The following is a 17,106-nucleotide window of genomic DNA, read 5'->3' as shown; positions in this document are numbered from 1 at the left end:
TCTCCCTATCTCCCTCTCTCAGTATGTTGCTCTCTCATCCCTTAATTTCATTTTATTTCTTTTAGATATCTTCCCTTCATCTTCAACTCACCCTGTGTCTGCTCTCTCTCTTTTACATATATACATATATATATATATATACACATACACATTCACTTATATATATACATAAACACACACACACACACACACACACATATATATATATATATGTATATATGCATATTCCCTTCAACTACCCTAATACTGAGGTCTCATGAATCATACACATCATCTTTCCATGTAGGAATGTAAACAAAACAGTTCAACTTTAGTAAGTCCCTTGCAATTTCCGTTTCTTGATTACCTTTTCATGCTTCTCTTGATTCTTATGTTTGAAAGTCAAATTTTCTATTCAGTTCTGGTCTTTTTACTGAGAAAGCTTGAAAGTCCTCTATTTTATTGAAAGTCCATATTTTGCCTTGAAACATGATACTCAGTTTTGCTGGGTAGGTGATTCCAGGTTTTAATCCTAGCTCCATTGACCTCCGGAATATCGCATTCCAAGCCCTTCGATCTCTTAATGTAGAAGCTGCCAGATCTTGGGTTATTCTGATTGGGTTTCCACAATACTCAAATTGTTTCTTTCTGGCTGCTTGTAGTATTTTCTCCTTGATATGGGAGCTCTGGAATTTGGCGACAATATTCCTAGGAGATTTCTTTTTGGGATCTATTTGAGGAGGCGATCGATGGATTCTTTCAATTTCTATTTTGCCCTGTGGCTCTAGAATATCAGGGCAGTTCTCCTTGATAATTTCTTGAAAGATGGTATCTAGGCTCTTTTTTTGATCATGGCTTTCAGGTAGTCCAGTAATTTTTAAATTATCTCTCCTGGATCTATTTTCCAGGTCAGTGGTTTTTCCAAGGAGATATTTCACATTGTCTTCCATTTTTTCATTCCTTTGGTTCTGTTTTATAATATCCTGATTTCTCAGAAAGTCACTAGCTTCCACTTGCTCCAATCTAATTTTTAAGGTAGTATTTTCTTCAGTGGTCTTTTGGACCTCCTTTTCCATTTGGCTAATTCTGCCTTTCAAGGCATTCTTCTCCATATTGGCTTTTTGGAGCTCTTTTGCCATTTGAGTTAGTCTGTTTTTTAAGGTGTTGTTTTCTTCAGTGTATTTTTCAGTATTTTTTTGGGTCTCCTTTAGCAAGTCATTGACTTGTTTTTCATGGTTTTCTCGCATCCTTCTCATTTCTCTTCCCAATTTTTCCTCTACTTCTCTAACTTGCTTTTCCAAATCCTTTTTGAGTTCTTCTATGGCCTGGAGCCAGTTCATGTTTTTCTTGGAGGCTTTTGTTGTAGGCTCTATGACTTTGTTGTCTTCTTTAGGCTGTATGTTTTAGTCTTCTTTGTCACCAAAGAAAGAATCCAAAGTCTGAGACTGAATCTGGGCGTGTTTTCGCTGCCTGGCCATATTCCCAAGCAACTAACTTGACCCTTGAGTTTTTCAGCAGGGTATGACTGCTTGTAGACTAACGAGTTCTATGTTCCACGTTTGTGGGGGAGGTGCCAGCTCTGTCAGACCCGCACTACTCCTTCCCCAAGAACCCCCAGTCCAGACTGGGCTTAGATCTTCAGCAGGCTGTTGCACTCCTGCTCTGATCCGCCACTTAATTCCTCCCACCAGGTGGGCCTGGAGCCGGAAGTAACAACAGCTGTAGCTGCCCCACCTCCGCTGCCCCCAGGGCTGGAAGCCGAACCGGGAACTCCTTCCACTCCTGCAGCTTTTCCCACTAACCTTCTCCGCAGTCTTTGGTGTTTGTGGGTTGAGGGGGTCTGGTAACTGCCGCAGCTCACATATTCAGGGCGCTAGGGCCCCCTCCGTCCGACTCCAAGTTTGGTTGTTCCACGCCGCTCAGGCTGGGCTCTGCTCCACTCCGTTCCCAGCTCCCAGCTCCGTGTGGAATAGACCTCACCCAGAGACCATCCAGGCTGTCCTGGGCTGGAGCCCTGCTTCCCTCTGCTGTTTTGTGGGTTCTGCTGTTCTAGAATTGGTTCAGAGCCATTTTTTATAGGTTTTTGGAGGGACTCGGGTACGGAGCTCACTCTAGTCCCTGCTTACCAGCCGCCATCTTGGCTCCGCCCATTCATTGGTTTTTGCTCCCCAAAATGCTAAAATATTTTACTAGTTAACTTCTGGTCACTTTATTTGAATGTTCTTATAAAAAGAATTCTTTACAAGGCTAGATTTTAGGCCCTAACTCTTCAATTCTCTCACTTCTGCTTGTTTTAGCAACTTTGAAGTCAAGTAACCAAGTTGCAATTGGTCATTTTCTCCTGGAGTCATCATAAGAATGGGCCCACGAAGGAAAACTGTGAAACCATGTCTCCCAAGTAAGGAAAACCCTGAAGTGACAAAATCAGATGAAACAAAAGATTACATGAATCAGCTCTCACATGAAGTACTCTGCCATATCTTTAGGTAAGCGAATCTGTTTTTTGATCTTTCTTTTCCTTCGATATATATTAATTAAGAGGATCCCAAAGAGATTTTAAAAAGGTTGGGGGCCAGGATCTATGTTATAAAAAGTCACATAGCTGATGTGTGGCTTAATTATATCAATAAAAATATTTTTAAAAAGTCTTATAGGCTCATCAGGGTAGTTGTTGATTCTCAAGCCGTATTTATTGATCTTAGTCAGTTAAGAAACATTTATTAAGAACTTACTAGGTGCTAAGACCTGAAGATACAAAGAAAGGTAAAAGACAGTCCCTGCCTTCAAGAAGCTCAAAATATATGTAAATTACTATGTATAAACTATCTGTATACAGGATAATTAGAAAATAATTAACTGGGAGAAGGCACTAGACATAAGAGGGATTGGGAAAGACTTCCTGTAGAAATAGGATTTTAGCTGGAACTTGAAGGAAGTCAGAGAATCTGGGAGGTGGAGATGAGAACTGAGAGCATTTTAGGAATGGGGGATAGCCAGAGAAAATGACCATAATTGAGAGAGATGGTGTCTTGTTTGAAGAATAGCAAGGAAGTTTAAGAAGAATAGAAAGGTTTGAGGTGGGGAGATGGTAGGTCATGAAGGGCTTTGAATGTCAAGCAGAAGATTTTATATTTTCTCTCGGAGGTGATGGAGAGCCATTGGAGTGAGAAGTAGGATGGTGTTTTGTGGTTGGACCTGCATTTTAAGAAGATCACTTTGATGACAGAGTAGAGGATGATAGATTGGAGTGGGGAGAAACTTGGGACAGATAGGTTGACCAAATAGCAGTCTGTTGCAATTGTCTAGGCCTGAGAAGATGAAGGCCTTCTCTGGGTTGGTAGTAGTATCAGAGGAGAGGCGGGGGCAAATTTGAGAGATGGTACAAAGGTAAAATCTGTAGGTCTGAGAATGAGGAGAGGATGTTGATGCCCTCAGTAGTAAGAGGGAAATGGGGAAGTGGAGAGAGTTTGGGGAGAAGATAATGAATTCAGTTTTGAACATGTTAATTTTAAGATTAGTCAGTCAATAAATATTTATTAAGCACTTACTATGGGCCAGACACAGTGCTAAAGCTCTAGGGATATATAAAGAGGCAAAAGACAGTCTCCTCAAGGAGCTTATAATATAATGGAGGAGGCAAGCAAACAAACATGTACATATAAGTTATATACAGGATAAATAGAAACTATCAGAGGAAAGGCACTAGAATTAAGAGGGGTTGAAAAGGGCTTCCTGTAGAAGGTAGAGTTTTAGTTAGTACTTGAAGGAGGTGGAGTTAAGTATGGAGAACTAACAGTGAAAATGCCTGGAGCCAAGAGAAGAATTATCTTGTTTGTCAGCAAGGAGGCTAGTGTAACTGGATCAAAGAGTATAGGGGAGTAACATGTCAGAAGATGGGGAAAGGTGGGAAGGGTGGACAGGGAACAGGTTATGAAAGGTTTTGAACACAGAACAAAGGATTTTGTATTTAATCGTGGAGGTGATAAAGAACCACTGCGCAATTTGTTGGAGAGGGGGAGGGGGTGTGTGTGTGTGAGACACATTGTTGGACCTATCAAAATGCATCCTTTTTGAGATATCTAATAGGCACATGGAGACTAGATGTCAGGAGAGAGATTAGGGCTGGATCAGTAGATTTGAGAATTATCAGACTAGTGATGATGTATCCATGGAAGCTGGTGAGATCACCAAGTAAAGTAGTATAGAAGGAGAAAAGAGGGGTGTCTTGATCAGAGCCCTATGGAACATCTATGATTAGTGTGTGTGGTCTGGATGAAAATCCAACAAAGGATATGAGAGAAGGAGCAGTACTCAGAAAACCTAGAGAGAAGAGATTATTGGCAGTGTCAGAAGCTACAGAACAGTCAAGAAAGATAAGAATTAAGAAAAGGCCTTTGGATTTGACAATTATGAGACCACTGGAAATCTGAAGACAGCATTTTTGGTTGAATGATAAGGTTGGAAGCCAGATTATAGAGTATTAAGAGAATGAGAGAAGAGGAAGCTTACTTAATGTGAATGGCTTTTTCATAGAGTTCAGCTACAAAGGACAAAAGAGATGTGAGATGATAGTTAATGGGAATAGAAGGATTAAGTGAGGTTTTTTTTTTTGAGGATTGGGGAGATGTGGCCATGTTTCTAGGCAGTAGAGAAGTAGACAGTAGACTGGGAGAGATTGAAAATAAATGAGACTGAGGACAATTGAATGGGCAATCTCCTGTAGAAGATGGGATGGGATGCTTTCACTTATGCCTGTAGAAGGTTTGCCCTGGCAAGAAGAAGGGCCCCTCTTCAGGGCTGACAGAGGAGGTAGCATCTGGCTAGTGTGAGATAAGGAGAAGGGGAGAAAATGGAGTTCTCAGAGAGAATGGCTTCAACTTTTTCTTTTTTCTTTTTATCTTTTTTTGGGGGGAGGGGGCAAGGTAGGGCAATTGGGGTTAAGTGACTTGCCCAAGGTCACACAGCTAGTAAGTGTGTCAAGCATCTGAGGCCAGATTTGAACTCGGGTCCTCCTGACTCCAGGGCTGGTACTCTACTCACTGTGCCACCTAGCTGCCTAGCTTCAACTTTTTCAATAAAATAAGAGGCAAGGTTCTCATCTGAGAGAGTGAGAAGGGAGGGGGAACCATGGAAGGTATGAGAAGGAATGAAAAGATTTGCAAGAGCTGTTGTGAATAAGATAGTGAGTTAATTTGGGAAACGCAAAAGGATTTTCTAGGAGCCGTGGAAGCCCAGTTGAAGTTATGTAACATAAATTTGTAGTGGTCAGAAAAGTTGTGTGATTTTCTCTACCTTTTATTCACATTTGTAGAAGCAAAGGTAGTGGATAGTAGGGGTGATCTAAATCTGAGGCATAGCAGGGTAGAGTTGGCATTGTGAAAAGAGGGCAGGGGACTCAAGAAGAGGATAGAGTAGAATTGAACTGGAGTAGTAAGGGGTTAACATGGATGGAAAGGAGAACAATACAAGGGAGATGGCCTGGAACAGAACTAAGGGGAATCAAAGGTTTGGAGGTCACAGTGTGGACAAAGAGCAGGTTTTGGTATGGGAAGGCATAGAGAGCAGTGGGGTGCTCTTAATTGTGATCAGATAAGGGAAATTTCAGAGTTCATGAACATGTAAAGTGATACATTTATAAGTGATGGCATGATCAGTGGTATGATATTTTTGGGGTGTGCCTGAGATGGGGTGGAGGAGTATGTTACGGGAAATGAGTAAGTTGAAGAACTGGGAGGTTAGGATATTTGAGGAAGTATCTGTCCTCCATCTATCTATCTATCTATCTATCTATCTATCTATCTATCTATCTATCTATCTATCTACCTATCTGTCTATCTACCTACCTACCTGCCTATGTTTTGGAGTTTCCTAGTATGAAGGCAGGATTTAGGGGCAGGAGAGAAAGATTGTGAGCCAGGTCCTGAACTCACTGAAGAAGGAGAAGGGTGTTCTGGAGGTCTTTAGATAACAGCTCTCAGGATTTTGCTTGGATGGCAGATATGACTGACAGTGTCAGAGGAGGAGAGGTAACTGAGTGATGGTGATAGAGGGAGAACCTGGAAGTGGCAATGGGAAGCAAAGAGTATCCCAATTCTCCAACCTTGACCAGTGAGACAGAAGGAATAAGGGAAAGAAGAGCCAGTGCTGGACAGGGTGGCTATGTCATCAGAAGGGTCTCAGTAAGAGCCAGAAGGTGGAAGAGTGAGAAAGGAAAAGATTGTAAATGAAAGCAAATTTGTTGCCTGTGGAGCAGGCATTCCAGAGCACGTAGTGAAAGGGTTGGGTAACTTTGATGGGTATTGTGGGGGCAAGGAGGGTTGAGGAGAGTAAGAGTAAGGAATCAGATAGTGGGGAATGGGGAATAGGTTTTAAATGATTTTAAAATTACTGCGATGGAGAGGCTATGACTAGTGGGAAGTTTGTTAATCATTAAAGGAAAATTATGGAAAAAATTATCAATGTCAATAGTATTATGACCTCAGAGTAGAGTCCTTTCAGAGCCTTAGGCAGTTCAGATAAGAGAGCAAGAACTTGGAGAAGGAATGGTGATACTCTTCTTACCCGAAGCAGGAGTTCAGGCTGGAAACTTGATGGAGTGGTGCTCTCTCCCCTCATACGTCAGTTATTACAGTACTTTATTCATTAAATATTTGATTGACTTTATTTTCTGAATTGTGAGTCTAAAACCTCTGAAGCAGGGGAAAGGGGAAAGGCCTTGGTAGCAACTTGAAATATGTAGAATAAAACTGAATCTGTAGCCATTCATCTTGTCATTGTTTGGCTCCCTCTTGTGTGTTTGCCAACTGCTTGTTTTTGCTGCCCCAGATAGATGAGGGGTTTTGCTGTGACAACTAATTGAGGTGCTTACACACAGAGAACATAACCCTTGGACATCTTGGTGAGCTGGTAACAAAATATGCGAAGGAAGTTACCCAGAGTCACCACAGACCAGTGTACCTCTTTCCTCTATTTTCTCATAATTGCAATATTTTTCATCCTGCTGAACAGAATTGTTTTCTATTGTGGATGGCAACAATAGGTTACTGTTTGTAGAGCCTCACAGCCTGTCCTTCAATTCTCTAGGGTTTTTTCATATCATCAAATCAACACCTAACACTTCCTAGAATCTGCATTTGTGTCTTTATCACTACCTGTCTCCAAGGTACCAGGGTACTTACTATTGGAAAAGGAACAATAGTTGGAAAGTGTTTTCACATTTGTATAAATTAGATATAAAGGACCTTAAGGGAATTACTTCTTCTGAGGAAGAGGGTAGTTCAACAGAGTCAAATAAGGGAAGTCAATATATATTTGAAGGTAGTAGGGAAGGCATATATAGAAAAAGAATGAAAAAGCACAGGGTAGAGTGAGAAATACTCCAAGACAAAAAGGTCCCACTTTATCTGCCCCATTCAAACAAAGGCCAGAATCTTTAAAGATACTTAAGAGAAGAAAAGCAGAAAGTCCCACCTTAATTACTATTACACCTGATCAGAACACATCTGGAGACCAGTCTGTCAACAAGCCTTTACAAACAACTACAACACACTTACTATGTGCCTGGCACTGTGCTAAGTGTTGGAGATAAAAAGAAAAGCAGAAAGATTCCCTGCCATTTTGGGAGCTCTTATTCAAAAGGGAGTGACAACATGTAAATAACTAGGTAAATCTCAAGTTGAATACAGAACAGGTGGAAGTTTAACTCAAAGAGGGGGAAGGTACTTGCAGTGGGAGAGACTGAGAAAGGCTTCCTGCAGATGGTGAGATTTGTGCTATATCATAGTGTGGAGAAGAGTAAAGTGTAAGAAGATGAGAAAGGGAGAAGGAGCCATGTTAGGAAGAGCTTTAAATACCAAACAGGATTTTATTACCCTGGGGGGGAGTTTATTGAGGTGTGGGGGGAGGGGAGGGAGGAAAATTTAAAATGGTTGGTCATACACTTTAAGAAAATCACTTTGGCAGCTGAGTGGAGCCTGGGTTGGAGTTGAGGGACTTGAGTCAAGGAAACCAAAGTGTAGGTGAGGATGTTGAGGACCTGTGAATGGTTGTTTGTGACTGATGAAGGCTGCAGGCCTGGGTTACTGGGAAGATAGTTAGTGCACTTAATAGTAATGGGGAATTTTAGAAGATGGGAGAGAGGCCTGAACATACTAAACTTGAGATGCCTACAGGACATCTTGGACATGTCTAAAATACGATTAATGGTACAGTACTGTAACTCAGAAGAGAGACTAGGGCTGGATATGTAGATCTGGGAGTCATCTCTGTGAGAAACATGGTTTTGGGGATCACTGGACTTCCCCAAACTGTGAGAAAACATGGCTTTGGGGATCACTGGACCTCCTAGGCAGGGCCAAAGTCCTGAGGAAGAACCCTGTGATAATCCCTGGGGAAGGCTGTACAGACCACAGGACTCCCAGAGGAAGACCAAGTGGTAGCCCCCCCTTAATCTGTGGGGATCACAGGGCCTCCTAGGGGTCAGACCCTAAGGAGGACCCAAGTGATGGACCCTTAGGATGGCGGTAAGATCACAAGGTTCCTGAGACAGGGCTGGAAGTCCCAAGTGATGTCCCCTTAAGAAGGCTGTGCAGACCCCACGGTTCCCCAAGGGAATCCGGAGTGGTAGCTCTCTTAACACCACAGCGGGGATCACAGGACATCCCAAGGCAAGATCTGGGAGTAAGCCTGAGACGAGCTTCTGCTGCTCATTGCTTCCCTTCACTTGACCTTAGGAAGATCCATGCGATTTGCCCATTGTCACCCAAAGAACTCAGGACCAGAGTGGGCAGAGAAAGGCATTTTATTACGCTCCTCGAGAGACCAAGTGTAGTGTTCACCGGAACACTCACACCACTACAGCTGCAGGAGCAGGGGTAACCATTCCCTCCACTCCCGCTAGAGTTATGGTTAGTTTACAATCTTTATTTTTTACATAGTTTTCCTAGGTTATACAGTTTATATAGGTAGAATAATAAGGATACAGAAGCAAAAGTGAAGTTTATTAGATTTTCCTTGTTTTAGTTTAGGATTAAACTACATTCTTTTACTTCCCCTACTTTCCCTCTTTAACATATGCAAATTATGCAAATCAATAGGCCTGGATTCTTGACCGAGACCAGACCCTAGATAAGCTTGAACTGGTTCAAGCCCTTTGGCCTCTAATTCCCCTGACTGCCTTCTCAAAAAGCATGGGCATTAGTACAAGCCTCTGACCTCTCACCTGACTGACCTTGAGGCCTGGTTTCTGCTAAAGCTGGGGTGGGGGAAGGGGGGAAGTACACCTTTAGTTCTGTGGAAACAAAACTCTTCCTCCCATTTCTTACATCTCCAAAGGGCTGATAACTTAATCCATGGAAGCTGATGAGATCACCAAGTAAAATAGTGTAGAGTGAAAAAAGAAGAGGGCCCATAACAGAGCCTTGGTGAATTCCCACAGTTAGTTGATATGATATGTATGAAGTACCACCAAGTAAGACCAAGGAGTAGTTAAATTGGTAGAAGGAGAAACAGCAGAGAGAGCAGTGTCAGTATAATCCAGAGAGGAGAGAGTTTCCTGGAGAGGAGACTAACATTGTCAAATGCTGCAGAGAGGTCCAGAAAAGGATGAGGCTTGGTCACTTCACAATTAGTAGATCATAGGTAACTTCAGAAAGAGCATTTTCAGTTTGTGTCCTTATTGTGTTTAATTCCACATGCCACATTTTAGGAATCAGTGGCAAATTAGAGAGTGTGAAGAGGAAGGCAGCCATAGTAGTGTGAAGACACCATACGAAGATTCTTTTGTAAGAACTAGTGATTTAAACTGGAAAAGATGTGATAGAGTGAGCGTTTTGATCTGCCAGTATTTGAAAAATTATTGTTAGAGGGATAAGAATTGCCAGAGGGTGGTTGCAGAGAAGTAGTTTTTAGCTGAATGTGAGGTAAATCTTCCTTGCAATTAGAGGGCTTCCTCAGGAAAAGTGGTTTTCCTGTCACTGGAGTCTTGGGAAGAGCTTTGTTGAACATTGAGATTGTAGAGGAGACAGTAATTCTCTGAGATCCCATTGATTCTAGGATTCTGTGATTCCCTGCACTTGACTGCATAAATAAGTTGCTGCCTGATCTTGAGTGAGTCTTACAGGATTTAAGAGTTGATGTGGCCCTTGAGACCATTTAGTCTGGTCTTTTCAGTTATCAGAGCAAAGAACTGAGGTCGGAGAAGTGACGTGACACAATTAAGACCACTCCATAAGTCACAAACCTACATCTTAATGCAAGCTTATTTGCCTCCAGATGCATCTTGGTGCCCTCACCACACCATGTTACTTCCCCTGTCTCTGTGAATGAGGGATTGTCCTAAATAATCCCTAAAATAAGATTCTAATTCACTAGAAAATGGTAATAGACAGGAGCTCCCTTTTTATTATAGAAGGGGAGACACATTGGTAGAAGTAACGACGACCCATGAACTAGACAGCGTGTTGAACCCAACATGCCCAAGGGCTTAAGTCCAGTTTCATTTTTATATTCTCAAAATTCGGCATTCAGGTCTTCTATTTTTACTGTATGAGAGTTGTTGGCCTCCTTTCATTAAATCGTATCAAAACCCCTGCTTTGTCTTGAAGAAACCAAATCTATATTGGGTCACTTGTGCTAATTGCATTTAATATGTTTGATCTTCCTTTTAAGCTGATTGACATGATTCCTATTCCTTAGGATTGTGTCTTTGAGGAGAAAAAAAAAAGAGATTGCTTTTTCTTAAGGAGTTTGATTATAAATGTAAAGCTATTTTACTTTTCATGGCACTGGACTAGTATGCAGTACCAGGGAATTGAATGTTACTTCTAGACACATGGCAGACAAAAATAAATTGGTAATCTCACAGATATTATTTTTAAAAATTAAGCTCCCTTGCTTTAGTCCTATAATCTATCCTGTCTCTAAACCTTTTCTCTTGCTTTCATCTTCCCAAAGTGTTCTTCACCCCCTTCCCCTGTCCACCTATTCTTCATTCCTGTTAGAATCCTCCCCCCACCTCTTTTTCCCCACCAAAATCTAACTAAAGCCCCTTCATGGAATTTTCCTTGACATAAGCATACTTGACTGAGTAAACGTTATCTCTTTTGCACATCTCAAAGCACTTTGCTTGGACTTTTTATTTTTACTCATCTTATAAACCTTTGTTTTATAGGTTTTTGTACATGTCCTTCCCACTAATTATTGTGAACTTTTTAAAAGTAGGGCCTATGTCATATCTATCTTTGTATCTTCAGCAATTAGCACAGTACCTTGGATATAGTAGATGATTAATAAGTATTTGTTGAATTTAAAATTACAGTTTCAATTTTTGTCAATAAAATGTTTTTTTGTAAAGCCACCACTGTCACCATCACGAAAATTCTGTGTAAAGATAGTTAAAATTTCAAGTGTGAAAGCTCCATGTATCATTACGGAATCAGATTTAAAAAGAAACAGTAACTGAGAATACAATCAAGAAAAAGATTAGTTTCTGATTAAAAGTTATAAATTTATATCTAAAGTTTTAATTTAAATCACCATCTAAATTCTTATGGAACCAAAGATTATTGTTATTTTAATAAAGTCATATTTTGGTGGGGAACATATAAAGTATGTGCTGCAATCTGAGGCTACATTTATGAGAGAGCTGACCTTATTAACTGCAGATCCATAATTTAGGTATCACTAGTCCCTTGGTGGAAGTCTCTCAAATTGTGTACATAGTACCTAGGAGGAAATAAACAAGTCCATGTCTTAGGCATATAAACCCAAGCCTATAATGTGACAACAAGCATGAGGCATCTATGTTTAGTACAAGTACTGTACTTTTTTTATTTGTTTAATTAAAAAAAGGATAAAGGGATAAAAATGTAACCCATTAATGAATGGGAAATACTTATTCATTTGATAAATGTGAGTTTCTTTCTCTCACAAAGGTACCTCCCTCTGCAGGATATCATGTGTATGGAATGCCTCTCCCGGAAGCTGAAGGAGGCAGTGACCCTGTATCTGAGAGTAGTGAAGATTGTAGATCTTTGTGCAGGCCGCTGGTGGGAATATATGCCAACAGGTGAGTGATGATTGTATTAGCTAAAATATGGTTGAGTCTCTTTATATGGTATTAGTATTGTGGGGAAGATAATAGTGTATTTGTTAGAAAAACTTTCCTGTTTTAGTAGAAGTAATATAATGGGGGTGTGATTTGACTTGCTGTGTAGTTGATTTAGTAGTATAATGAGATGTTTGAAATAAATCAGGTCTACAGTTTTAATGTAATACTTTAATCTCTTCCCAAGTAAGCAACTCCATACGATTGTGCCTGAAGTAGATAACTTTGTAGGCAAACAACTGAGAATTTGCATTAGGGAGTGGCAGACTATTCCAGTATCTTTGCCAAGAAAACCCCAAATGGGGTCATGAAGAGTCAGACACGACTACAAAATGACTGAACAACAACTTCGCTTTTGTACTTACACAGATTTGAATATGATTATATTTATTTGTACCTACATCCTCTTATCCCTACTCAGGTTTTGTCTAATTTATCTTTGTCTTCTCTAAGTGCCCAAGATAGCACGTAGTACAAATGAGGCACTCAAGTAAATATTTTTGGGTAAACATAGAGTGAATTTATAGCAGCCTGATTTTTTGCCATCCAAAAACTGTAACAACTCTTCACATCCCTTTCCTGATGTCATGGTCTTCTTTGAGAATGAAGGACAAACAACTCTAAGAAGAAAGGATAAATAACTTAAGAGACAGAATGTCCCTATCATGCTATTAATTAACCCAGTAATATTGGGTAAATTACTGCCCTTCTCTGCCACTCACTTGCCACATTGGTATGATGAGGATGATAATCTCTGCTCTGTCAATAATACAGGGTTGTTGTGAGGACCAGATAATAAAATTGACTTGGACTTGATTTGAAAACTGTGAAGCAATATAATGTCCTATTGATAGGTTCCATTGTATTTTTCTCACAAAAACCTGGTTTAGTAAGCATATGAATATAATGATATTTTTTTTTTTTTACATTTTCTTTCTGCAGGTGGGAAGGCAGGGCAATTCGGGTTAAGCGACTTGCCCAAGGTCACACAGCTAGTAAATGTGTCAAGTGTCTGAGGCCAGATTTGAACTCAGGTCCTCCTGACTCCAGGGCCAGTGCTCTACTCACTGTACCACCTAGCTGCCCCATATAATGATAATATAATCATGTTATACCACCACACAGGATACTGTTATAAGGATAAATAAAGCTTGTCTCTAACACATGCACGTACACACACACATACACACATATACATACACATATGTATGTATGTATGTATGTATGGTGGGTGTCAGTGTGTCTATCAACGTATTGCTTCAGCTTCTAAGCTGTGATTTCACTGATGTCATTAGGTATTTTCTTCCCCAGGGTGTATCAAGATCTGCCTTAGGCAGTTGGATGAGTTATTGTAGTTAAAAAAAAATCACCTGGTAACCAACCTTATGGTGATGGGAAGTGGAAATACATATACATTCCTTTGTCATGCTATTTGCCATTTTTTCACTCATGTTCATTTGACAAACATTCGGTGCCTGCTATGTGAAAATTACTATGTTCTGTGAAGACAGGATCTATGCCTTCTGTTTCTAGTCACCTTGTATAGTTAATCCTTTTTATTATTAAAAATAGCAGAGTAATGGGATATGAAAAGAATACCTAATTTGGAGTCAGAGGAGCTGGGTTCAAGTTTGATTCTAATTCTTTTTTTTTTTAAATAGTTGATTTTCTCTTCTCAACATTCACTTCCACAAGATTTTGAATTCCAGATTTTCTCCCCATCTCTCCCCTCCCTGTACGCCAAGACAGCTTTTACCCAGACTACCCCCTTCCCCAATCTGCCGTCCCTTCTATCACCACCCCTTTCTCCAATCTCCCTCCCCTCTATTTTCCAGTAGGGCAAGATAGATTCTCTACGCCATTGCCTGTACATCTTACTTCCCAGTTGCATGCAGAAACAATTTTTTTTAAAGCCTTGAGTTCTACATTCTCTCTCTTCCTCCCTCACCAGCCACCCTCATTGAAAAAGCAAGAAATTCGATATAGGTCATACATGCATAGCCATGCAAAACACTTCCATAATAGTCATTTTGCTAAAGACTAACCGCATTTCCCTCTGTCCTGTCCTTCCCTTTATTTATTACATTTTCTCCCTTGACCTGTCCCCCCACAAAAGTGTTTCCTTCTGATTACACCTTCCCGCAATCTTCCTTCCCTTCTATTATCCCCCCTCTCTTATCCTCTTCCCTCCTGCTTTCCTGCAAGGTGAGATAGATTTTCATACCCAGTTGAGTATGTGTTATTCCCTCAAGCCAAATCCAGTGAGAGTAAGGTTCATTTATTCCCTCTCACCTTCCTTTTCTTCCCCTCCATTGTAAAAGCTCTTTCTGGCCTCTTTTATGTGAGATGATTTACTACATTCTGCCTCTCCCTTTCTCTTTCTCCTAGTACATTCCTTTCAACACTTAATTTTATTTTTTAAGTATCATCCCTTCATATTCAGCTTACCCTGTGCTCTCTGTCTATGTCTGTCTGTCTGTCTACACTTACATACATATATACACATACATATATACATATATACACACACACACACATATACACACAGACACACGGACACACACACACACACACACACACACAGAGTCCCTCTAACTACCCTAATACTGAGAAAGGCCTTATGAGTTACAAATATCTTTCCATGTAGGAATGTAAACAGTATGACTTTGATAAGTCCCTTATGAATTCTCTTTCCTGTTTACCTTTTCATGTTTCTCTTGATTCTTGTATTTAAAAGTCAGATTTTCTATTCAGCTTTGGTCTTTACAACAAGAATGCTTGGAAGTCTTCTACTTCATAGAAATTCCATTTTTCTCCCTGAAGTATTATACTCAGTTTTGCTGAGTTGGTGATTCTTGGTTTTAATCCTACCTCCTTTGACCTCTGGAATAGCATATTCCAAGCCCTCAGGTCCCTTAGCATAGAAGCTGCTAAATCTTATGTTATCCTGATAGTGTTTCCACAATACTTGAATTATTTCCTTCTGGCTGCTTGTAATATTTTCTCCTTTACCTGGTAACTCTGGAATTTGGCTACAATGTTCCTAGGAGTTTTCCTTTTGGGATCTCTTTCAGGAGGTGACAGACGGATTCTTGACATTTCTATTTTGCCCCTGGCTCTAGAATATCGGGGCAGTTTTACTTGATAATTTCTTGAAAGATGATGCCTAGACATTCTTTTGGATCATGGTTTTCAGGTAGACCAGTAATTTTTAAACTATCTCTCCTGGATCTATTTTCCAGGTCAGTTGTTTTTCCAGTTCTCTTCTATTTTTTTTTTCATTCTCTTGGTTGTTTTATAATTTCTTGATTTCTCATGAAGTCATTAGCTTGCATTTACTCCATTCTAATTTTAAAGGAATTATTTTCTTCAGTGAGCTTTTGGACCTCCTTTTCCATTTGGCCAGTTCTGCTTTTTAAGGCATTCTTCTCCTCATTGGGATTTTTGGACCTCCTTTGCCATTAGGGTTAGTCTGTTTGTAAGGTGTTATTTTTTTTCAGCATTTTTTGGGTATCCTTTAGCAAGCTGTTGAGTTGTCGTTTTTCATGATTTTCTTGCATCACTCTCATTTCTCTTCCCAGTTTTTCGTCTACGTGCATTACTTGATTTTCCAGATCCTTTTTGAGCTCTTCCATGGCCCGAGACCATTTCATATTTTTCTTGGAGGCTTTGGATGTAGGAGCCTTGACCTTGCTGTCTTCCCCTGATTATATGCTTTAATCTTCTGGGTGTATGATTTGATCTTCCTTGCCACCAAAGACATAAGAAAACATCTTTTCACCAAGAAAGTAACTTTCTGTAGTCTTACTCTTTTTCCCATTTGCTCATTTTCCCAGGCAGTTATTTGACTTTTGAGCTCTTTTGTTAAGTGGAGGGTGTACTGTCTCAAGTTTCAGGGGTTTTGTGCAGCTGTTTTCAGAGATATCTCTAGGGACCTGTAAATTCTTAGTTCCTCCAAAGTGGTATGGTAAAAAGAGAGGTGTTTACTCCTCTACTGGCCTGCATTCTGATCTATGAGCAACCATAAGCACTCTTTTCTGCTCTGGAACTATGAGAAGGGTTCCCTGTTCGCAGCCACCACCAGCTCCACCACAGCAGCGCTCCTCCTTACCACAGGACAGCCACCCAGGACTGTGACCCAGATCAACTGCTTGGTTCCCCCACCTTCTGTAGGCTGAGAGCTCCAGAAGCAGCTGCCCCTATGGCAGTGGCTGCTGCTGCCCTGGGCCTGGGGCCAAGGGTAGGCTGGACCATGCTTCTCTCTCACCCAAGTGAGAGAGCTTTTCCACTGATCTTTGAAGCTGTCTTTGGCTTTGTGAGTTGAGAAGTCTGGAAACTAACACAGCTGCCATTGATTCAGTGCCCTGAAGCTTGCTCCAGTCCTGTCTGTGCTGGTGCAGTCCTTGCTGGTCTGAGCTCCACTCTAAGTACAGTGCGATAGACCCTGTCAGGCCTTCCAGATTGTTCTTGGGCTGGAAATCTGTTTCACTCTGTCATTTTGTGACTTCTGCTGCTCTAGAATTTGTTTAGTCATTTTTTAATGATACCTTGAGGTGTTTGTGGGGAGAGCTCAAGTAGGTCCTTGCTTCTACTCTGCCATCTTGGCTCCACCCCCTTGGCTCTAATTCTTGCTCCCTATGTGACCCTTGAGTGAGTCTTTTAATATCACTTGGCCTCACTTTCCTCATTTGTAAAATTTGAACTTCATTGCTTCTTAATTACCCTCTAGCCCTAAAACTATGCTCCTGTGAAGATTCTCCATTTTGTTAAGTTTCCTTAGATACTAATTATAGTATTAGGTATCCTAAGTAAACTTCAAGTGTTCAAACTGGGTGAGACCTAAGAGATCATTCTACAGAGTCAGAAATGGAGGCCCAGATTGAGAAAGGGACTTATCCAGAGTCACAGAGTAGGCTGATTGTGGTGAGAGTTTCCAGTAATTTTAGAACATATCCCAGTGAGGAGAGAATATTATATATCAGAAAGTGGAATCTATTTTAAGATAAAGGATGTGAGCATAA

At 40.6% G+C, this 17,106-nt stretch overlaps 1 protein-coding gene across 4 annotated transcripts in view; it reads left to right on the top strand.

Annotated features, from left to right (window-relative positions):
- The window catches only part of FBXO38 (F-box protein 38), a 119,345-nt gene that overhangs the window by 25,406 nt on the left and 76,833 nt on the right, over positions 1 to 17,106 (top strand). For 2 of the 4 annotated variants that reach the window (XM_036750853.1, XM_036750854.1), the window contains 2 exons: positions 2,277 to 2,465; positions 11,913 to 12,046. In XM_036750853.1, the coding sequence (XP_036606748.1) occupies positions 2,338 to 2,465; positions 11,913 to 12,046 (262 nt within the window). In that variant the 5' untranslated portion in view covers positions 2,277 to 2,337. Of the gene's footprint in view, positions 1 to 2,276; positions 2,466 to 11,912; positions 12,047 to 17,106 lie in introns of those variants that run through there. The other 2 variants (XM_036750855.1, XM_036750856.1) reach the window with 2 other exon arrangements.

Source organism: Trichosurus vulpecula, chromosome 3 (genome assembly GCF_011100635.1).
Source record: "Trichosurus vulpecula isolate mTriVul1 chromosome 3, mTriVul1.pri, whole genome shotgun sequence".
Lineage (NCBI taxonomy): Eukaryota > Metazoa > Chordata > Mammalia > Diprotodontia > Phalangeridae > Trichosurus > Trichosurus vulpecula.
This window is presented reverse-complemented; position numbering and strand designations above follow the sequence as displayed.